The 23,496-nt window shown below is 47.0% G+C and overlaps 1 protein-coding gene across 2 annotated transcripts in view; it reads right to left on the bottom strand.

The window, feature by feature from the left end:
* Positions 1-2,137: 2,137 nt before the first annotated feature.
* The window catches only part of CCDC138 (coiled-coil domain containing 138), a gene marked incomplete at its 5' end in the record, with an annotated part of 48,706 nt that continues 27,347 nt past the window's right edge, over positions 2,138-23,496 (bottom strand). Inside the window, 4 exons of one of the 2 annotated variants that reach the window (XM_082851974.1) lie at positions 2,138-2,592; positions 4,241-4,379; positions 12,543-12,719; positions 19,480-19,672. In XM_082851974.1, the coding sequence (XP_082708100.1) occupies positions 2,427-2,592; positions 4,241-4,379; positions 12,543-12,719; positions 19,480-19,672 (675 nt within the window). In that variant the 3' untranslated portion in view covers positions 2,138-2,426. Of the gene's footprint in view, positions 2,593-4,240; positions 4,380-4,487; positions 4,586-12,542; positions 12,720-19,479; positions 19,673-23,496 lie in introns of those variants that run through there. The other variant, XR_014326653.1, reaches the window with a different exon arrangement.

Below are 23,496 nucleotides of genomic sequence, written 5' to 3'. Positions count from 1 at the left end.
ACGGAGCGCCTGGGCTCGGGGTCTGGGGACCTGGTCTGCTCGTGCCAACGTGGGCCATTTTCGTCCCCTGCCAGGCCTCAGCTTCCGTTCTGCAAGTAAGAGGTTAGTCTGTGATTCTGAATCAGGGAAGATAAAGTTCAAGTGAGCAAAAATGAAATGGAGCTGCAGGAGGGGCCAGGCCTTCCTAACGTCAGCATTCCTGAACATCCCCCGTGCGTCACAGGACTTTTAACAGGCACGTGTCCAGTGTTTCACAGTAACTTTGCTGACTTCGTGGCCCTTACTACATACTGTAGTAAGTTTGATCAGGAATCTAAGTTGAATTATAATCTTTCTAGGCATTTATTGAGTGTATGGCTTTCCACCTTTGCTCAGCAAACACAGGAAACTATATATATATTTCTTTTTTACCAGAAAGCCAACCTGGTATTTCTGGAATGCATGCTACCCTAGTTGGTCATGGATTAATGTTCCCGTAACATACGGTTGGTGTTGATTTGTTCATATTTCTTTTAAACTTTTGAACCTCTTATTCTTACTTTCTTTGACAATTTTTGGTACTGGGTTCATGCTATCTGTATAGAATGAATGTTTTTTCCTACATTCTGGGCCAGTTTAAATAGCTTTAAATATTTCCTCTTTGAAATGTTAAAACAATTCACCTGCAAAACATCTGGAATTAATGTCATTTTTAAAATTAATTTTCACGCTTCTATAAGACTTTAATGATTTTCTATTGCAGATTTCTTGAGGCAATTCTGAAAGTTTGTCTTTTTCTAGAAAACAGTCCATTCCATCCAGATTTTCAAATTTATCAACATAGGGCAATACGGAATTTATTCGTAATTTTAAAAACCTCCCTTACTTATCCTAAATATATATTTTTATTCTTCACATGCTGCTGGCTTTCTGTGTTTTGCCATGTCTGTATACGTATTTTAGTTTTCAGTTAAAAGCAATCTCTTCTGCTTTTAATAGTGGTTACGCTGACATTTTCCAAAAGCCTTCTTCATCCTTCCTTCTTCTGTCGAAGTCAGTACTGAGATGGGCGGTGAAAATGCAGAAAGCTGATGCTTTCACTAGAGCCCCCGCTCTGCACCTAGATCCCAGGCCCCCGTTAATTCTGCTTTTGACATCGATGAATAGAGTCTCATCCGAACGCTCTTAACTATTGCTTTCCCCATTATTTACCCTTTTGAGGAATTTAACATTTCACTCCATTTTATACACAAATTACAACAGATCTTTAAACCTATTTACGTTTCAGTGGTTCCAGAGCCCACTACACTACAGTCTTTCGGTACGAGGCTGAGTTAATAAACTCAATTTTAAGTTGGTCACAATAATCTGTGCAGTTTCTTTTCTCAGGAATGGTACGTAAGTGGATAACTTCTGAACACCTGCAAATCTGAAAACACCGACGCCAGGCATGTTCACTAGGTGTGAGTCCTCCCGATTGACCTCTGGCATCGCAGGAGCTGGCTTGCTTTTCTCCTCCTGCAGGTAGCGGCCCATCACGCCTGGCGTGCGCTCACGGGCCTTCGGTCCCCACTCGACTCCGGCTCTCAGCTCGGCTTCTGCTCGGCCTGTGCCCCGTGGCCCCTTCGGAAGGAGGCGCCAGCCCTGCCGCCGTGCGCCGCCGCCGCCGCCGCCGCCCTCTCCCGGGACCTCCCCTGGCCCCCAGCACTGGCTCCGCCTCCTCAAGCACTGGTGATGGGTTTATTTCTCGCGTTCACTGTCGCTTCTGCATTTTTAAGTGCCTGTAAGCCTCACCATCACATCAGCCAGCTCTTTACGGATTTCTGTTCCTGCTTCACAAAGAGCACAGTCTCTCACATTCTTTTGAAGGGGCCCAAGTTTCCTGAGACTTTCTTCCAGATTCTGAAAATGAGACTAAATGCTGGTAGAGGATAATCTCTGTGAGTCTTCAGGATGATTTCCTCTGTGTATCAGTTTTCCGTCCTACGCCCCGAGCTCTACCCAGACCTCTGGCTACGTCACTCACCTTTGATGGCAAGAGAGCTCTCTGGGTGCGGGAACTATGGCAGCTAAAGTGTGTGTACATACGCTTCTAGAAGGGGGACTTTTAACATATTAAGAAAACAGAACGATGACACGCTCTAACCTTGTTCCCACATGAACGCCAATTTATTCCAAAGAATTTTCCTAAAACATTCTTACAAAATGTAACTCCAGGCTCATTAACCCTGAAAATTCCATCGTGTACATTAGTACCACCTTAGCCGAATGGAAAAAATCCACATTCCACAGCTTCTACAGGTTCCATTTTAAAGGTTAAAAGAATTTTTCCATTTTTCATGATAAATGATGCTACTCATAACTTTACTTGGTCGTTACTTTGGTGATTTTTACAATCTTACAAGTAGCAACACATAGGTAATACCTATAAATAATAATGAGCCAGCCTAAGGGTTTGTACTGGCGGCCAGGGAGCTGCATTTTGTTAAACCCAAATTGAACAGAGTTGAATTCAGGTTAATACAGAGAAATGCATGCTCTGGATGTGTCGTCCTTTGTATTTCTTGAAGCATCAGATGAACTGTAAAGAGTTCAAAGAGCTTCTTATTACTCCTGTAAGAGAATGAGCACATTAATTTAATTACACACTTAGGAACAGTGAGAGATACGTTATGTGTAAGTGTGGGGAAATGGATAACTAAAGGATTAACATGCCAAGACAAACAAAATAGCTTGTATGAAATAGGCCTAAAGTGGAAAAGTATTCAAGGAGAAAAGAGAATATTTTATCATCCTGAAACGTGCACCCTATTCACTACTGGAGCGGACTTTTCCCTCACAGCCGGAAAGAGTGAAATACTTGACCACCTTATTTTAAGTAAGCTGGGCTTTCTGACGCAGCAGAATATTACCTGGCCTCTTGACTTGGCTCCAAAATACCTTTGCAGCCATCCTCTGTATAGTAACCAATCAGTAACTTCACTTTCGATCACTGAGAATGACACCTGGTAGCATATTTCCCATTTCCTTGTGTACATCCATCTGTTTGCCTCTCCAGTAACCCAAGTGACCACCACCCGATACAGAAGGGTTTACAGATTTACCCTGAGACTTGCTTGGGCGTCAGCTTCTCCCAACTCCTCATTCAAGCTTCGTTCTAGTTCTTCATCTACGTCTGAAATGAACACGGACTACAAAACACATTGCCAGCCGTAAAGCACTCTGGCCCAAGGACACAGCTGCACTGGGTACTACTTCAACAAAGCCCAGGGATTAAGAGCTGAGAAGGAATTAAACCTAAGTGACGCCACTGCAGCCTTGTGCCACCACAGAGGGTAAACTGGCGACAGGCCTCCTCGAGAATTTACTGATTACAAATCGAGACAATCACAGCCAGTCGGCCTGCAGGCAAAGGAAGACAACGAACTGACAAGTTTAGCTGATACCAGAGCTAAACTCATAAGTTGGTGAGTTGCGTATGAGGTTACAATTTGACAATAATTCCCTACAGTGCGGGTACGGTGTGCGACATCAAACAGAAGAGACGGACCTGCAGTCACACAACCACAAGGAATTTCAGGATGCGTTGTATTCACCATCCCTGCATGCTGAGGCCTGGCGAGACACCCAGGTCCGCTGCCATGGAAGTCACAGGCGAGGGGACGGGGGCGGGGCGGGCAGAGGAGCTGAACCAGCCCAGCGCTGCACTGTCATAAAAACGCAACGGACAGAAGGTGCTCAGAGGTGCCTCAAGGGAAACACTGGCATATACAAGACTCCAGGAAAACACGGCTTAAAGCCTATGTCCTTTTTTTATAATTTATAAACTGGTTTTACCGATGTGTGCATTGGGGAAAGAAGAAATATGAAAAGAAAGCCCTCAATTCTTGCAATAAAACCAAACCAGTGGCAGTAGCATGCCCATAAGAGTTTGTTACCAGCATCATTTAAAATCTTTTCTGCCTGATTCATTCTCTTCCCTAAACTCACTGCAGTCAATAATAAGGATCTACAAAATAGATTGTTTTATTCTCTCCCTTATTTTCACCTGTTGCGTCACAGAACACCAGTGTGCAGGAAGCTGTTCGAGGGTTCACTCTGTCCCTAAGCGTGTGGTCTTGGATCAGTGTTAATATTCTACACATTTACTGGAAACTTTGATTTAGTCATCACAGTTGAGCCACTACAGGATTCGGAAACATCTAAATGACCACAGTAAGATACGTCCTAACAAAAAATGTTAGAAACACGAAATTCTTACTTGATTTTGGACAGTTTCTGTAGGATGATGCTGAGCTTCTCTAGGATGTGGAGGTCGAGCTTCGGGCCCCGGAGCAGCACCGAGCAGGTTCGGAAGAAGAGGGAGCAGCTGCACACCTGCAGGAAGGGCTGCAGGAACCCTGCGAGACAGGCAGGTCCGCGGTGAGGGGCCAGCGCGCCTGCGGATGGGCTCACCAACACTGAACTGGGTGTTCATTCTTTCCCCTCCTAAACTATGGGGAAAGTACCATCATTTGAAGAATTAAAATACTACTGGCTCTTGTTGAACGATGCAAACCGAAGGTAAGACCATTTCCCCTGGTGTCAAACTTCCATTAAGCGGAATCTAGAAGAAAGTCCGTAAGAGGAGGCTGTTTAAATACTTAGCAGTAAGAAATTCTGTTGGGGTAGTAATTCTTTAAAAACCCTAAATTTAAGAATTTCATTTATGTGCTAATGACAACTTACATAATCGCTGAATAGGAAAAAACTTTTTAAAGCATAAAAGCAAAAGTGGGAAAGATTCATAAAAGAAAAGATTGAAAAATTTTATAAGGTGAAAAACTTTAAATGTCTATGTAAGAGACATGAGAACAAATTAAAAGGCGAAAGCTCTAAAAAACAAGACAAAAGGGAAGTGCCAAACTTGGTGGGGCGGGGTTGGGGGCAGAAATCGCCTCGTAATATATTTGCCAGAAGAATTGATATTTTACTATAAAAAGAGCTCCTATAAATCACTAAGAAAAAGACGGACCTAATATTTTTAGAAATGAGCAAAGGGTGCAGGCAAGCAACTCACAACAGAACAAAAGCAGCAACAACGCTCAGCTCGGCACTGGTGTGGTGAGATAACTGGAACTTGCCAGATTCGTATGAAGAGACTTACGCGTGATATCCTCTGACTCTGACAGAGACGGATACAAAGATGCATGAGAAAGAGTCCCTGTAAAGTCTGTAACCGTGAAAACTGAAAGCTCCACTGAACGAAACAATGTGTAAAAATGCTTTCCAAGGTGTAAGTCACTTACATTTGTAATTAGGGAAGCCTGGACAGAAACAAAAATCATACAATAACATTAAACTGTGGCCTTTGAAATAGTTAAATTCCCCTGTAAAACTCAGGGGCTCCCAAAATGGAGACAGAACTTTATTTCAAGCACGAATCAGTGACTAAAGGACGTAAGAATAAGAGAAGTCTGCGCTCATCATTCTTTTTGAGCACGTAAGCACAGCCGGAAAGACTCTATGCCAGTATTTTGATGGTGTACTGAGGAAAATAAACTATTAAGTGGTGAAACTGGCAAACCCCAAAATAACAGTCGGAGGAATGTTCTGGTAACAGGAAGTGAAAGCTGGTGCATGGAATCAAGGTTGTGCCCTTTGCACGGGACCCCGCGGTGAGAAGCTGGAGGGGAAATGCACACCTCCCCACGGGAGCCCACCAAGTGTCTACATGTGTTTCGATCTCAGACACACAGACTCTTTCTGAAGAATGAACTTTAGGTTACGAGTATGGTGCACATAATCTGCAAATATATTAAAAACACACCCAGAGTTCAAGCAGCTTCGTTAAGCAATTGTACACCTTCCTCGGTTCAGATCCTGAGACCCGTGGTGCAAGTCACTCTCAACCGGAAGGCTGACCACTGCGCGGCTGACGAGTGAGGTCCGGGGAGAGGGACAGCCCCCAGTCACTGCCGGAGCCACCTCGGGGGGTTCTCAACACTGCCACAGGCCACAGTATCAATGCTTTCCATTTAAGAGCCCGCAAAACCCCTAAGCAAGTTATGATAGTTGTTTGTAAATTGCAAAAGTGTAAGAGAGTGCATCTCCCTTTATTTTGCTTTACTTTATGTGTAAATCAGGTCCTGGCATGAATAAAACACAGATATTCACAAGTAAGCACTTCCAAATAAAAGTGAACTTCCTTGTATGACCTCTGTAATGGAAAAAGGCCAAGACCAGGCAAAGAGTTTAACATACCCGCATATTTTAAAAGTAAAGCTTATAAAGGTCTTTTAGGAGCAGAAGAGTTCACTGGCCTGACTTCCAATCTCTCTTCTGACCTGTGAGACAGACGTCAAACAAGAGAAAGGAAACGCAAAGATTCATATATGCATTCGGTTAGGTTTACCTATAAAGGTGAAACATTATAGTCAACATTTTCCTCAGCACTACCGTGTTTAAATTAATTATATATTTTTTAAGCTTAGAAGAATTTCAGTTTGAATACACGTGGCCGGTACGAGAGAGGAAAAGAAGAACCAAAGGCCCAAAAGGCCAGGTGACTCCTCTTCTAAACTTCACTGATGTCTTCACTGATTAAAATGGGAAGATAAAAGTGCTTGAGAGAATTTCTCTCCCCAACACCTAGTCATATGGATCAAAAATTGTAAAACAAATGAAACAAAAAACCTCATTTACAAAAACCAAACCCACACACAGACAAAGGAAGGGGAGAAGTCCTCGTCACGACCTTAAAACTGGCAGCAGGCAGCCCAGGACAGAAGCATGGAGTTCCAGAGCAGGGCCTGAGCCCACCTCGACGCCCCCTCTTCCGCAAGACACGGGGGAGGGGACACAACCTCGGGAATTCTCACCAAACCCCCGCCCCCCAACAAACCCGCAGGGGAGCCACTGCCGCCTCTTCAATCCTCTGACAGGGAATCAACTGAAAACAAAGTCCCAGAGCGAACTGTACTGGGAACCAGCTGAAGCCAAGAGAATTTCTCTATGGGAACAGGACACCCACGCCTCCCACTAACTAGGTTAAATGAACCCAAACGAGATAGTTTAGCAGAATCTGAGAAGTGAGAACACAGCCCTGAGAATCTGGCAAAGAGCACGTCACCACCAGAGCCACCGGCTACAGGAAAGAACGGATACATTAGGGAAAAGGGCGTTCAAACTGTGGCACGGAAGGGAGAGAAAACCTGGACTGGGACGAACGGTAGGCAGAGTGAGGAAGGCCCACCCCGTCCACGAGGACAGGGAACCAGAGTCATCAGAGACAGATGAACCGGTTTGCAAGGCAGAAATAGAGACAGATGTAGAGAACAAATGTACGGACACCAAGCGGGGGGCGGGGGGGGGGGGGGATGAATTGGGAGATTGGGATTGACATATATACACTAATATGTATAAAATAGATTTAAAAACAGACAGCACGTCAACTCGGTGAGCATGTTATAGCAATCAATCAACCAATCAGTCAATCAACCAATCAATCAGAAAGGGATACAGCACACACAAGGCAGAGTCAAACTTAAAAGAAAACACAAAGAACAGAACAGTTTTCCATAAGAGTTCTGAGGTCTCAGTTAACCTAATAACAAGGCTAGTCAATAAAATAAGAAAGAAAAGATGATAAACAGGATTTAAGAGAGAGAGAATCTAAACACCACCATTAAAGAAGTAATAAATTTAAACATCAAGAAACCGAAAGGACAGAGCTGAAAATTAGATTACTATCATAACAATCCGATCATCACAGAGAATGAAAACAAAAATGAAAGGACCAGAAAGAAGCCAAGATATGGAAAACCATCAAAAGAGATCCATGAGGACAACTGGTGTTCCTAACGATATAAAGTTAATCAAAGAAAAAGATTACATATTATGTTATATGTGAAATGCTAAGTGGACACAGAACTGGACCTGCGGATCCAACGAGCACAACAGCAACCCAGGCAACATCCAAGGGCTACACCGTGGGCTTGAGGGAGGAAGCAGCTATCAACCACCCAGGAGAGCAGCAGGGCACCACTGCTGGGAAGGCCGGGCTGCCCTCTGGCCTCTCGAGACAGCCGCGAAGCACCACGTGCGACCCAGCATGAGCACTCAGACGGGACCTCCTTGAGTGCAGGCGCCCCGGCAGCGCTTCCAACACAACACGAAGCAGCCTCCACAGCACCTCCTAAACTGGGGGGTGCACACAGGCGAGGGAGCAAGATTAAGAGATAGTTCAGGGGCTTCCCTGGTGGCACAGTGGCTAAGAATCCGCCTGCCAGTGCAGGGGACACGGGTTCGAGCCCTGGTCCAGGAAGATCCCACTTGCCGCGGAGAAACTGAGCCCATGCGCCACAACTACTGAGCCTGCGCTCTAGAGCCCGCGAGCCACAACTACTAAGCCTGCGCTGTAGAGCCCGCGAGCCACAACTACTGAAGCCCGCGTGCCTAGAGCCCGTGCTCCATAACAAGAGAAGCCACCGCAGTGAGAAGCCCGCACACCGCAACGAAGAGTAGCCCCCGCTCGCCGCAACTAGAGAAAGCCAGCGGGCAACAACAAAGACCCAATGCAGCCAAAAATAAATAAATAAAATTAATTAATTAAAAAAAAAGAGATCTTGAGAATTAAGAACAGAAATGCAGAGGTTGCAGTCAAAGGACTAATCCTGAGCACTGAATGTGATTAAACGTAAAACTAACATAAAGCAAAGTAAGAAGAAGAAACTAGCATGAAGCAAATGTGCAGATTCTGCCGTCACAGGAAAGATACAAACTAAACGGCCGGGAAGTGGAGGTGGGGAGAAGGAAAGAGCGGTGGTGCCAGTGCCCACCTTCCACGGCTGGGTGTCAGCACTGCCTAAACCAAGCGGTGCAACCAACAGGGCACACTTAAAAATGGTTAAAATGTGAGATTTTATGTTGTATATATTTTACAATAAAAAAGGTAAAAATAGACTCGATGTTTTTCACCTTCTTTCTTTTTTTTTTTTTGCGGTATGCAGGCCCCTGACTGTTGTGGCCTCTCCCATTGCGGAGCACAGGCTCCGGACGCGCAGGCTCAGCGGCCATGGCTCACAGGCCCAGCCGCTCTGCGGCATGTGGGATCCTCCCGGACCGGGCCACGAACCCGTGTCCCCTGCATCGGCAGGCGGACTCTCAACCACTGCACCACCAGGGAAGCCCTCACCTTATTTCTTAACAGAAGAAGCTTGTGAACATTTTTGACTCAACTCTGCTTCATTTTTCCTGTTAGATTAAGCACGTCTCACTAAATAACGTGTGTAATGAGCCCCCTGTGTTACAGCATCTCCACCTGCCACCCACCCACCCGGCCCCCTCCTCCAAGGACACACGCACAGGACGGTGTCTGCAATTACATCCACCGAACACTGATGATAGGTATTTCCAAATGACAAGGTTTCCGGGGATTTTTTGGGAAAAAACACTTAATGCTCTCTACAGTTCTGCCTTGCTTGAATGGTTTTTTTTTTTTTTTTGAGTACTAAAAGTTCATTTATATTTAATTTTCAAATTGTGGTTAAACATGCGTAACATAAAATTTACCATTTTGACCATTTATAAAAGTGTAGTCTTTGTTCGTGTGAAGTGCATTCACGCTGTTGGGAAACATCCCCCCGACCCCCCCCCCCACCCCGAGCTCTTCATCTTCCCCAGCTGACTCTGTCCCCGTGAAACACCAGCCACCCCTCCAGCCTCTGCCCCCACCACCCTACTTCCTGTCTCTATACATCTGATGATTCTAGGGCTCTCACATGAGTGGAATCATACAGGATTTATCCTTCTGTATCTGGCTTATTGCACTGAGCACAATGTCCTCAAGGCTCATCCAAGGTGTGGCAGGTGCCAGCACTTCCTTCCTTTTTAAGGCTGAGTAATATTCCATTGTGTGCAGACCACACTTTCTCTTGCTGCCTTCAAGATTCTCTGTCGTTGACTTTTGACAGTTTAACATCATGTGTCTCCGTGTGGGTCTGTCTCTCTGGGTTTATCCTGAACTTCAGTGAGCTTTGGCATTTGCTTAGCTTCTTAGATTTGTAAAACCATGTCTTTCCTCAAATTGGTAAGCCTTCAGCCCTAGTTTTTCATATCACCTTCGTGAATTCTCTTAGCTGGATCTTCTGGATAACTCGCTGCAGCTTCTACGCCAGCACTTGCTGCTTCCTCTCGCTCTTTTATGTTACGGAGGCAGCTTCTTTCCTGCAACCTCATGCACCGACCTCGCCGGCTTCAGACTTTTCTCCTGCAGCTTCCTCGCGTCTCTCAGCCTTCAAGAACTGAAGAGAGGCAGGGCCTTGCTCTGGATTAGACTTTGGCTTAAGGGAACGCTGTGGCTGGTTTCATCTTCTGTCCAGACACCGAGACTCTCTGCAATCAGCAAGAAGGCTGTTTTGCTTTCTTGTCATTCCTGTGTTCACTGAAGTAGCACTTTTAATTTCCTTCAGGAGCTTTCCCTCTGCCCTCACAGCTCGGCTAAGTGTTTGTTGCAAGAAGCCTGCCTTTAGGCCTGTCTTGGCTTCCGACACGCCTTCCTCACTAAGCTTCATCATTTCTAGCTTTTGATTTAAAGTGAGAGACGTGTGAGTCTTCCTTTCACTTGAACACTTTGAGCCACTGTAGGGTATCAACTGGCCTAACTTCAATACTGTTGTGTGTCCGGGAACAGTGGCCGGCAGAGCAGTCAGAACACACACATTATTAAGTTAACCATCTCCTAAGGGTGCAGTTCATGACCCCCCACAAACCATTACAAGAGTAACATCAAAGACCACTGATCACAGATCACCACAACAAATATAATAATAATGAAAACGTGTGAAACACTGTGAGAATTACCAAAATGTGACACAGAGACAGGAAGTGAGCAAATGCTGGGGGAAAAATGGTGCCAACCGGCTTGCTCAAGGCAGCGTCGCCACAAACCTTCAGTATGTTTAAAAAAAAAAAAGTACTTGGAAAAAGCACAACAGAGCAGGGTGTGCTTGCAAATGCACATATTTTTGGATACTAAGACTTTTGGTTTTTTGCCAGTTTCCAAATTTCTATTACTTTTATAATAAAAGGAAATTATACTTGAAAAAAACAAGGTGTGCAAAATGTACTCAAATACATTGTTGCCATTCAGGTGTGTCACCTCGGACAAGATGGTTTCTGGGGCACACAAGAGAATAAACTAACAATACAAACACAAACTTAAATGTTCTATTCAAACTAGGTCTGACAAGAAAAGGAAAGTATTCTTTAAAATAAAACTACGTCTGACAAGAAAAGGAGAGTATTCTTTAAAATAAAGTAAGACTCATGTCCTTACACAGCTAAACCCAGATAAGTCACAGCTTTTACCACTGACAGGAAGAAAAAAGAGAAAGCACTGAGTAGTCTTCTAAAAGCACACTGCTCAGTTAGTGTATGACTTACACTCACGCCCAAAACAGATAATCAGAAGCCCTCAATCCAAAAGTAACAGTGTGCTCACAATACGTATGTTCAGGTAAATCAACGCACAGACCTCAATTTACACTCAAGGAGACGCGTCCCAGCAGCTTTCAAAGAACTCTGCCTGCACAGCTAAGGGCAGCCCTCACGCCTGGGGAGCAGCGGGGCCGGGCAGAGAAGGGACCCTGCGGCCGCAGGGGCCCAGGACGGACGGAGCTCCTACCGCTTCTCCACCTCCGCACCAAGGACCAGTCTTCTTGAACTTGCCACCCAGTGCTGGGAACCCAGTACACTTTCCCCAAATACTGTCACGACAGTCAGTAAACAAGGCGGCCACCAGACTAGGTGGCTCCAGTCCCCCCAGGTCACAGCCCACCAGACAGAGCAGAACCCAACCAGAATCTGAGAAACCGAACTCAAGAACAACGATCCTACCGGCCAAATAAGGCAAACATTATATTAGACACAAATACACAGGTGCTTCGCTTTGCTTCTGTGTCTTGCCTACAAACCCCCTGCCCGAGGCCGGCCACCGGGCACCCAGCCTCGCGCACTCACTCCCAGGCTCAGGTCCCGTCTGTGGGCTCCGCTTCCTGAAAGGCATAATCAGAAATGCAACACAGGGAAAAGGAGCAGCTCCACGTGAAAAGGAATGACCGAAGCGAAATGCTGCTTCTTACAAGTCGAGAGCTCACCTGGGGCCCAAACAACAAGGCAGCCAAAGCGAACCAGAGCACCCGGGCTTGGCACCCCCGTCCGTATCCGGGCTAGGTGAGGGGCCACCGCCCGCAAGTCAGAAGAGCGCGCTGCCCCAGCACGACCGCCGGAGGGAACCGGGTCCCCACCCCCCCTGCAGGTGGGGACGTGTCTGAGGGCCCCGCTCCCTCCCAGCCTCAGGGACAACACGGGACACAGAGCGCAGAGAGAGGCTCGAGGACGGGAGTGACGCCGCAGAACGAATCCACACAACCGGGGCCCCCTGGAAACTGCGCCGATTTCGTGGAAATGTGGACGAAGGGTCAGGGGTGGGACTAAAGACGCTACCACACAGCATTTAGGGTATAAGAGGCACCAGGGCCTGACCCGCAGAGTCACACTGTCAGAAGAGATGTAACACTCACTGGATTCCACTGTCATCTGCAGCAGGCTGTCGACGACGCAGGACAGGAGCCCTTTGCTGGAAATCTTCAGGTGGCTCAGCACCACCGGGACAGCCTGGTACTCCAGGAACAGGCTCTTCCCTTCATCCGCCTTCAAGTCCAGACACAGAGAGTCAAACGCCTGCGCCAGGTAGTCGGCTGAAAGACAGGGCGTCAAACAGCGGCTGCGTCAGTGGTCCATCTGGTAACGGACGCGGACGGCAGGAAGGGAACACCGCCACTTCCATGGATCCAGGAGGAAAGGAAAAACGGAACGACCAGAGGCGACAGGCTGAAGGCCAACGGGGAGGGACATTACATTATGACAGGGCAAAAGTCGTTCAGATTTCCCTACTGTAACGCTTAAGTCACAATAAACATCGTTCCTTCTCTACATCAAGAAAGAAAACAATGGATGCTTAACAGTAAACACCACGAGTAATGTTGGTCCCCGTATCCGACTGTAACTACCGCGTGCGTCCACAGATCTCAACAGCATTAGTACCGTGATCTTGACAACGCTCCTGAGATTACTGCTGCCACACGGTCACCTGTTTCAAAATGCAAGTTCATACAAACGTGCTCAGTGGGTTTTAAACCAGGGTTTCTGCCCTCTGACCCAGACCAAGCAGGAGCCCCTCAAAGAGCCTCAGGAGACTGACCCGCCCGGAGTCTCCTGCGATGCCTCCACCGTGACGAATGGCTGGAGATCCGAGCACAGCCGACGCAGGGACGGCACCTGCGGTCAGGAGCCCTGGAACGTTCTCCAAGATGTTCCACGGGTGACTGGGAAGCACTGATGTGACCGGGATCAACGCAGATGAGTTAAGATACTTCAATGGCTACAACAGTTTACACCGTGCTTTCAAATGTGCAAGAACATTCCAGTTTTCTAAAACTCTTTCAACACACTATTCGAAGCAACAGAAACTGTTCATGCTGTTCACGCACTAGTGAGTTAATTTTTCTGCTGAAAGTTCTGTTTAAAGAAGGCTCAGAAGTGTTGTGAAACACACTGAAAATATGACAGGATCACCACTAAATTCCTGTGCTCTGGCCTCAGGTTTTGTCTCTTCTTTGCTGTCCATGCTACGCAAACTAAAGAAATAATTAGAGCCCTAATTACTAAGAATGAGAAGCTGCTGGGACTTCCCTGGTGGCGCAGTGGTTGAGAGTCTGCCTGCCAATGCAGGGGACACGGGTTCGAGCCCTGGTCCGGGAAGATCCCACATGCCGCGGAGCAGCTAAGCCTGTGCGCCACAACTACTGAGCCTGCGCCCTAGAGCCCGCGAGCCACAACTACTGAGCCCGCATGCCACAACTACTGAAGCCCACGCACCTAGAGCCTGTGCACCACAACAAGAGAAGCCACCGCACCGCAACGAAAGCGGCCCCCGCTCACCGCAGCTAGAGAAAGCCTGTGCGCAGCAACGAAGACCCAACACAGCCAAAAATAAATAAATAAATTTATTAAGAAAGAAGAATGAGAAGCTGGGAATAACCTGTGTGAAATTAAAACACATGTGAAAGAATTTTTAGAACTTAAGATCTGTGCCTCTGCGTCTATTTATAACACACTTCATCTTTACTTCTGGTAGCATCTAGCCCAAGGCACACTACTGCACTTAACTTCTGAGCTTCACAGAGCACTGCAAAGCGACCGTGTATCTAGGTCGGCAAAGCTGCAGCTGCTCTCCGGAGCTGCCGTGCTGAGGCGGGAGAGCGCTGACGGCCGCTCCCGGGTACAAGCACCACTATACATGCTGCCCTGCTGCATCTGACACCAAGTCCTCTCCCTTCTCACTCGGCATTGCCTCAGATTAAACAGGCCGAAGGCTGCACGATACAGCAGGTTTGCAAACTTAAAAAGTAGTCCTTTATTAATTTGGAGGGGATACAAAGATGGTGTTTGGTTATTTTATTTTTATTTTTATTGGTACACAGGCCTCTCACTGTTGTGGCCTCTCCCGTTGTGGAGCACAGGCTCCGGACGCACAGGCTCAGCGGCCACGGCTCACGGGCCCAGCCACTCCGCGGCATGTGGGATCTTCCAGGACCAGGGCACGAACCCGTGTCCCCTGCATCAGCAGGCGGACTCCCAACCACTGCGCCACCAGGGAAGCCCTGGTTATTTTTTTGAAGTGGTCTAATCTTTCGAGGGGAAATTAAAAGTTACCTCCTTACTTTAATTTCCCTAATAATGAAGATTTCCTAAAAACCAATTTAACCTCTAAAAGAGTATTCTAAAAAAGTTTAGTTACCAACTGTGCCAAACCTGGTTTCTTTCTATACACATGCTGTACTACTGAGTGTTTAAGAAACGTCCCGACGTTCAACAAGACCACCTTTTAGTCCTGATCAGAGGCCATCGGTGGGCAACGGCCGGCTCGAGGATCGGATGGAGTCTCGGCAGTGACTCAGCCTCTGCGGCCGGGCCCACCTGGGACTGTGACCGCAGAAGGCGGCAGAGACCTCCAGCCCAGCAGCCCCTGGTGCGGTGTAGACAGGTGCAGGCGAGGGGCCGCATGGGGGAGGAGCCCAGCCCAGCCCAGCCTCCCAGCGGAGCTGAGCCCAAAGAACCAAGTGTTTACGTGGTCCATTTGAGCAGCGACAGAAACCCAACGGCATCCAACAGATCGATTCTGTCTCAGGGGAAACCAACCCTGAGCGGTTTAATAACAGCAAACAGCAATGACGGCCACAAGGAGCGTGGCCAGCGTACTGCTTAGGGGCCTGCTGGACGCCAGAACGCCGCGGTGCAAACACAGAAACGGGAGGGGCCCACGCTGCACACCACTGACGGGGCCGAGCCTGTGGCTGCAGAGCTGAGCTCTCACCTGCCGGTCACGCTGCCGCCTCCCCAGGCCAAGCCTTCCTGCCCCTGAGCACGGCAGTCACACCCCGCACCCCTCTAAGGCTGAGGGGTGACAGCATAATCACAAACACACAAACCTGTGTAGGTCGCGGGCCGACAGTGGGTAGGGCAGGACTACAGAACAAGCCCTGACGCACACATTAAGTCCAACAGGAGAAGGCTGTCCCTAAGACAGGTAATCCCATCACGTAAGATTCTTATCACTTCTTCTAATCCTCGTATCTTTACACGGATCAAGTGTAAAGATCAAGTGTGCGTGCACAGAGAGTTGTATTAAAATGTTTCACGCTGATTCCCACACCTATGCAGTATCATTGTTGATGACGCATGACATTTCTCTGTCCTCGAGAAAGATCTGGCTCCCTTACAGTTTGTTCTTCTGTAAAAATGACAACCCCACGTCCCTCCTCAGGTTCCTGTGGGGAAGAACCCTGAAACCACCTGAAACCACCTGAGTGTGGCTAGAAAAAGACCGGCAACAGCACGAGAACCCACCCACTTTCTCCACCAGCGCAGACAGCACACCAGCAACCTGGGACTTCGTTCCCTTTTGAACTGTTTCCTTACAATAAGTCTTATTAAACGTTAGCATACATCTTGGTGGCTCCTGAAACCAGAATGCACTTCAAAAGTGATCCTAAACTACAGTGCAATCAAAGCTGTACATGTCCCCTCCGGTGGCACATCCCCCGATCACTTCGCTTTGTGTGACGGGTCTGAGGTCGCAGCTCACAGTGAATGTCAGAGAGCCGCACAGCAGTGACGGAGGGCGCAGGCTTAGCCTCCACGTATCACCTGCAGGACGGGGGTGAGAGAATGCTGCCCCCTCGCCACCCTGCTGGAAGGGTCGGAGCAGCCAGTGTGCGGCGCTTAGCCCAGGACAGCAGGCACTGTGTAGGTGTCTGCTATTACTACCTCTGATGGTCTCGGGGAGTCACACTGGAGGGCCAAGAGGTGGGCTTTAGAAAGAGCTGAGCTGAACCACGCTGTCAAACACTGCTGTGTGGCCCCGGCACAAAGGTCTAGGCTCTGTGACCTAATAACCACTCAAATGGGGATAACCATGTTCAGACAACATACAAAGGGCTTGACAGGACAGTGTCAAATCCACACCAAGGATCACTACCTGCGTCGATTCTCAGGAGCAATCTACCCACACTGTCCAGTCAGTGGAACAGGAAATCACCTTACAGACCCACATATTTTGGGGTTATTAAGCATTTAACATTATGTGTATCATCCAACACATCTATTCTCCATTGTTTCTACTAAACTTACCGATATTGTAACAGACGCTTCTATTTTATAAGTAGGAGATGTCCTCTCACCAAGTCTACTGTTTAATTTAAGAGCTTTTCTTACGCTTACTTTTTTACTTTTCCCGGAACTTGCTGCAGTGCGTGGCAAGACAGCGTGTGCCTCAATCCCCTTTTCCCCACACTTGCACCACCGCCCCTAACGGCGCTTCCTAGGTGCCCTCCTGCTCTCCTGGCTCTTCCTCGGCTTTCTGGCTGAGCCCCAACGGCCCCCTTCCAGCCCTCAGGACCTCTCTGGGGCACCTGACAAGTGAAGGCTGACAGGGGACCAGGGGACCAGCTCCACAGGGACTGGCTTATGATTCCATGTTCTTAAAAAACTGACTTGGACCAGGAAGCAATCAAATTCATTAATTCAGTAAGTGCACACGAAGTGCCGGTTGTGTGTCAATTCGGGACTATTTTCCTATTATAAGGTTTTATATCAATATTACTCATTTTTATTATTACACATCACAGTTGTTTTACAATCTGCGAAGGCAAAGCCTCCGCCCCAGGGCTGCTATTTCACTTGTTTCCTTTAAATTAGCACACTCACTGCAAATGTTCTTTCAAATAAACTTTTCTACTACTCTCTCAGCTTACACAAACCATATTGGAATTTTAATTGGTACCATTAGATGCAGCCACCTGGGGTGTCTTATAGATTCTAATAATACTCTTGGTCTTCCCGGGTAAGAAGAATGAAAGTCCTTTACTGCTGCCCTTTAACTTCGGCGATAATCTTTATCAACCTGTTCATTCACCCATTATTTACCAAATCTTTACTTATGTCCTGTTATATTTCACAACAGATGAGGTTTTACAGATCCCATGTTAGATTAATATCCACATTTTTTACATTATTTTGTTTTGCTTACATGAACAAGATCTCTTTTTTTCACACATTACAGATGCTTGTTACTGATGGTCACGGTAGTTACGCTCTAGTCACGACAGTAGTCAAAAATCAACGGACTTTTGTGAATTTCCTCTGGAGCCCGTTTTCTGAAACCCAGATTAGGCCTTAGACCACTCGGGCTGCTGTAACACAATGCCAGAGACTGGACGGCTGGGAAAGGACAGAAGGTCCTGCTCGCAGCTCTGGGAGTCTGGGGTCGAGGTGCTGCCGGTTTGGCGTCTGGCGAGGGCCCTCCTTCCCCTTCACGGTCTTCTTGCTGTGTCCTCGCGTGGTGGAGGCCCGAGGGAGCTCTGTGGGGTCTTGTTCATCTGGGCACCACCCTCACGACCTGAGCGCCTCCCAAAGGCCCATCTCCTGACACCACCTCCCTGGGGATTAGGGTCTCCTCAGGTGAACTTTGAGGGGGACACACATTCAGACCACAGCACACTGATCTCTCAGCCAGTTTCTCTGACTGTCAGACTTACACAGAGTACCCATGAGTTACCAGTTTTCTCTATTCCTTTCCAATGTTCATTCCCACTTGTTTAAGGTCACCACGGGTGGTCAGCACGGCCAATACTGTGCTGCACAGAAGGGGGACAGGAGGCACCGAATCCCTTCCTGCTTATTTCTCCTTTCCATTCGTTCCGTCGGTAATGAATACCACTTTGTATCAAATGACGCTATCATGTATGCTGACATGTGGTGGACTCTGGCTTGGCTAATACCCCTTCTCACAAACAACCTTTCAGGCAGTTACCACCCTACCTGTTAAGAAAATAAGAGCCACAGTTTGGTTTTTCCCTTAAATTCCTTATCATCAGGAGAATATACTTCAGAGAAAGTAGTCAAAATAATTGACCACCACTGCGCACTTAAAAAAACAACCAACCAGACTGAGTTATATAATTTAACAGGGAAGGAAGAAAGATGGTCTATTTATTGTTTGACTACATTGCTATCACTCACCTTAACACAAATTCTCATATTTAATAATCCAAAAAAGATAACTACTTATAGCTGTATATCAAAACTGTACTAAAAACGGCCAACTTTGATGGAAACATTTTTTTTTGGGGGCTATGCGGCATGCAGGACCTTAGTTCCGCGACCAGGGACCGAACCTGCGCCCCCTGCAGTGGAAGCGCGGGGACTTAACCACTGGACCACCAGGGAAGTCCCTGAAGGAAACATTTTTAATGCATTCATTTCCTCGTTCCCTCGTATACATCAAGCACCAGGCTGGGTGCAGGGTGTACAGTGGGCAACAAGGCGGTAAGCTTACACACGAGTGTGGGGGCTGAGAAACCTTTTCTGTGAAGGGCCACATAACAACTTTACAGGCTCTGGAGGGCAGGCTGTCTCTGTTGCCAGCTACTCAGCTCTGTTGTTATACGGCAAAAACAGAGACAACAGGAAACAAATGAACATAACTGTGTTCAAATAAAACTTTATTGACAAAACAGGTGGTGGGCCACATTTGGCCCATGGGCTCTAGTCCGCCAGGCCCTGCTCTAGTGGGAATCAGTAAACTATTAATAGCAATCTCAATACCACGCGGGAAACGCAAGGGCAGTGGCAGCAAAGGTTGCTATGGGCACGTGATCTAAGAGCATCAACAAGGGCCTCTGGGAGGGGCAACAAAGCCAACCCACCACTCATTTTTCTCAAATTCAGCAATTAAAGTAGTTTCTAACAGTGGGTCACAAGTATAAAACAACTTAAAAGCTCATTCTGAAAATGTAAAATATATTCAACTATATAGTGTAAGAACTGCTCCACTACAGAGGATTCTCTTCTGGTCACTGACAAGAGATTATACCACAAGCACATCTGAAAGCTTACCTTGTGTGACTGTTCTGAGAACAATTAGAGTTGATAAAAATCTCAGTGGTAAACTGGAGCTCTTAAAGAAAGCAGCTGTCTTTGGTTTACTCTCCCCAGAATGGTCGAAAGAATTACCCTGAAGGCCCTTGGTCACTACTCCTTTGAATATGTCTTCACCCAGTCGCCTCAATGTTGACGTCATAGTCGAATGCTGTTAAAAACATGTACTGTCTTAGTACACTTACTCAGGTTCAGAAAATATGTATTTCAAATACTACAATCCAATATATGAACTAAAAATAAGCCAATCTTTTGCTAACTGAAAACAGATCAAATGGAGCTGGAAATATGCAAGACTGGAAAGCAGTAATTTTATAATCAACTTTAAAAAATTATTTATACTACATATTCCTCTAAAAGAAATGGGTACAACTAAGAAATGAGAAACAGTAATTTCCGAAGAATTAAATTAGGAGAAGCACTATGACAAGATTCCATTTCAAAACATCTAAGAGCAGATCGTGAGAGAGCTCTGGCCCAGAGCAGCCAAAGGAACAAGGAGAGGCTTGTGGGGTCTGGGCTGCCCGCCTCCCCCACTGCCGAAGAGCCCAGCATCCCCCAGTGCCCGCTCACACGCGATCATCTAGCGCCTCGCTGCTTCACAGCCCAGTCAGATGGTAAATGTCACCACGATTGCGATACATTTTATCCATTTCAGAGGAAAAAAATGCTGGGTTAGAATCATGGACAATTCTCAGCGCGAATCAACTCAAACAAGAAAATGAGCAAAACAGAAATGATGGCATATTAACTCCCTCTAAAACAACACAGGCTCTGACGGTTTTCCACAAATGCGGTAAGACGCCAACACAGGAAAAGCATTCAAACTGCTGCAGATGGGAGTGCTGAAGCCACACGCAGAAATAACTTAAAATTCCCTTTGTTATAAACCCGTATCACTGACTTTTGTAACGGCTTCCCCCATCTTCTGGGGATTTCTGACCCATCTGTACCCAGATAAGAGCACTGATCTTGCAATGTGGATAAAAAGCATCAGCTCTAGAATTTCTGCACATAAAATGAGAGACAGATATACTGAGATTTTATGAGTGTCAGAGGCCAAATGATGTGGTGAGTCGCACAAGCAGTGCCACCTAATTCACATATGTTATCAATAAGCTTTTGATATCATTAGGAAGAGATAATACATTTGCGCTTTAAAGCCTCAGTGTGAAAAGGTAATAGAAGAAAATATTTCAAAATCCTACTCAGAATAATGCATTAGGAAGACAGGATTAAGGGAATTTTGCTTATGTCTGAAAATAAGCTTTTTGTTTTCCTAAACGTGTTGATACTACTTCCCTCTAAGTGGAAACAGAAGACAAACCAAAGTCTCTGCTGAAGAACGTGATGTCTCACGCACCTGTGCTCAGTGCGGCTCAGGACCCGCCTACGGGGGTCGCTCGCCCCAGGACTTCACCCATATTTTATAGGACAGGTTGCCTTCTCTACTATAAGGCAAAAAACATGTCAAAAACAACTTTGACCCGCCCCCCAGGTTAACAAACTTTTTAAAGTAGAAAATAAGATTTCTGGCCACAAGACTGAGCAGGTATTACCTCCCCCAGTCTTCCTGCTCTGAAGACAACTAAACCCCCTGGACATTGTACAGAAAACAAACACCAGATGACTGAAAGGCGGACAGAAGAAAGCAGGCTGGCTGGGGCCCCAAACACCCAATACGGCTTCAGACTTCCCAGATCTGGAGCCAAAAAAGCGGCCACCAAAGGATAGAGAATGCCCACCCTAACGCCAAGCGCTGATCTCTGGCCACAGGGCGGCAAAGGGCAGACCTGCGAGACAAAAAACGTGCAGACAAGACTGCGCTCCAGCCAAACACCACAGAGCAGCCCGTGGCCCAGCCCCCCAAAGCCAGCAAGGTCGTCAGGAAGGCGGGGACTCCCACCCCCGCCAGGCGGAACGGCGGCGTCAGCGGAGGCCACGTGGGAGCCGTGAGGCGCCCCCAGCCCCACCCCGGATAGGGAGGGGCCCAGACCCCCCCACCGCCTCCCACGGCCACACAGGCTGGCGGGGAGCCAGGGCTTTGACTGAGGAGGCCCCTCGTCTGCAGAGCAGCGCCAGCCAGGCGAGACAAAACGTTTACTAACACCCGGAGTCTCTGACACAGCGCCGGGACGCCCGGTTTCCAGCAGAGAATCGCTAATCACACCAGAAGGACCTCAAACTGAATGAAGAAGGAAAACCAGTACTTGCCAACACCAGCATGACAAACACGCTAGAGGAGCTGTGACGAAATGAGAAATTACAGACATTTTTGAAACAAACGAAGAAAAAAACAGAAAATCTCATCAAAGAAAAACAAAGTCTAACCAAAGAAAATGTAAAGAAGAACCAAATAGAAATTTCATAACTGAAAAACACAACGACCAAAACAAACCCCTCAGTGAACTGCCTGAACAGCAGAACAGAGAGAACAGAGGGAAGAGTCAGCTAAGTGGGAAATACAAGAACAGAGGCTGCCCCATCTGAGCAGAAAGGAGAACAAAGTAAGACTCAAGAAGCTGAGGGACCGCCACAAAGGCTGTGACAGCAGCGGCAGTCAGAGCCCTGAAGGGAGCAGAGCGCCAGGCGGGGCCAAGGGGCAGCCGGAGGGACGCGGCTGGAAGCCATTTGCGGAGGTTGAGGCAGCTGAGCAAGCCCTAAGGGGGACAGACCCAGAGACCAACGAGACACAGCGCAGCCAAGCCCGCGGCAGCTGAAGAAAGGCAGCAACACCGAAAGCAGCGTCAGAGATGGACACACACGGGAAAGCGCTCCAAATGGCAGCAGACCTCTTCACAGGAACCACAGAGACTGACTAGAAGGGACTGGCACAGCATGTCTCAAATGCTGCAAGAAGAGCACCGTCACGCCCGGTCCGGGAAGATCCCACATGCTGCGGAGTAACTAAACCCGTGTGCCACAACCACTGAGCCTACAATCTGACATCCAGTGAAAATATGCTTCAGAAATGATGGGGAAATCAGAGCATTCTAAGATGAAGGAAAAGCTTCTGCACAGCAACGGAAACCGTAAACAAGATGAAAAGACAACCCTCAGAATGGGAGAAAATGTTTGCAAACGAAGCAACCCACAAGGGATTAACCTCCAAAATATATAGACAGCTCAGCAACTCAATAGCAAAAAAACAAACACCCCAATCAAAAAATGGACAGAAGATCTGAATAGACATTTCTCCAAAGAAGACATACAGATGGTCAAAAGACACACGAAAAGATGCCCAACATCGTTAATTATTAGAGAAATGCAAATCAAAACTACATTGAGGTATCATGTCACACCGGTCAAAATGACCATCCTCAAAAAATCTACAAACAATAAATGCTGTGGAGAAAAGGGAAGCCTCTAACACTGTTGGTGGGAATGTAAATTGGTACAGCCACTGTGGAGAACAGTATGGAGGTTCCTTAAAAAACTAAAAATAGAGCTACCATATGACCCAGCAATCCCACTACTGGGCATATATCCCGAGAAAACCACAATTCAAAAAGACACATGCACCCCAGTCTTCACTGCAGCACTATTTACAATAGCCAGCACATGGAAACAACCTAGGTGTCCACTGACAGAAGAATGGATAAAGAAGATGTGGTGTAAGTATATACAATGGAATACTGCTCAGCCATAAAAAGGGATGAAATCATGCCATTTGTAGCAACATGGGTGGACCTGGAGATCATCACACTAAGTGAAGTAAGTCAGACAAAGAAGAACAAATATCATATGATATCGCTTATATGTAGAATCTAAAAAAAAAAATGATACAAATGAACTTACTTACAAAACAGAAACAGACTCCCTGACTTAGAAAACAAACTTATGGTTACCAAAGGGGAAAGGCTGGGGGAATAAACTGGGAGTTTGGGATTAGCATACACATACTACTACATATAAAACAGATAAACAATAAGGACCTACTGAATAGCATAGGGAACTCTGCTCAATATTCTGTAA

This window comes from Leucopleurus acutus (assembly GCF_964270905.1).
Source record: "Leucopleurus acutus genome assembly, chromosome: 12".
Classification (NCBI taxonomy): domain Eukaryota; kingdom Metazoa; phylum Chordata; class Mammalia; order Artiodactyla; family Delphinidae; genus Leucopleurus; species Leucopleurus acutus.
The sequence above is the reverse complement of the archived record's forward strand: the minus strand, read 5'-3'. Positions and strand labels throughout refer to the sequence as shown.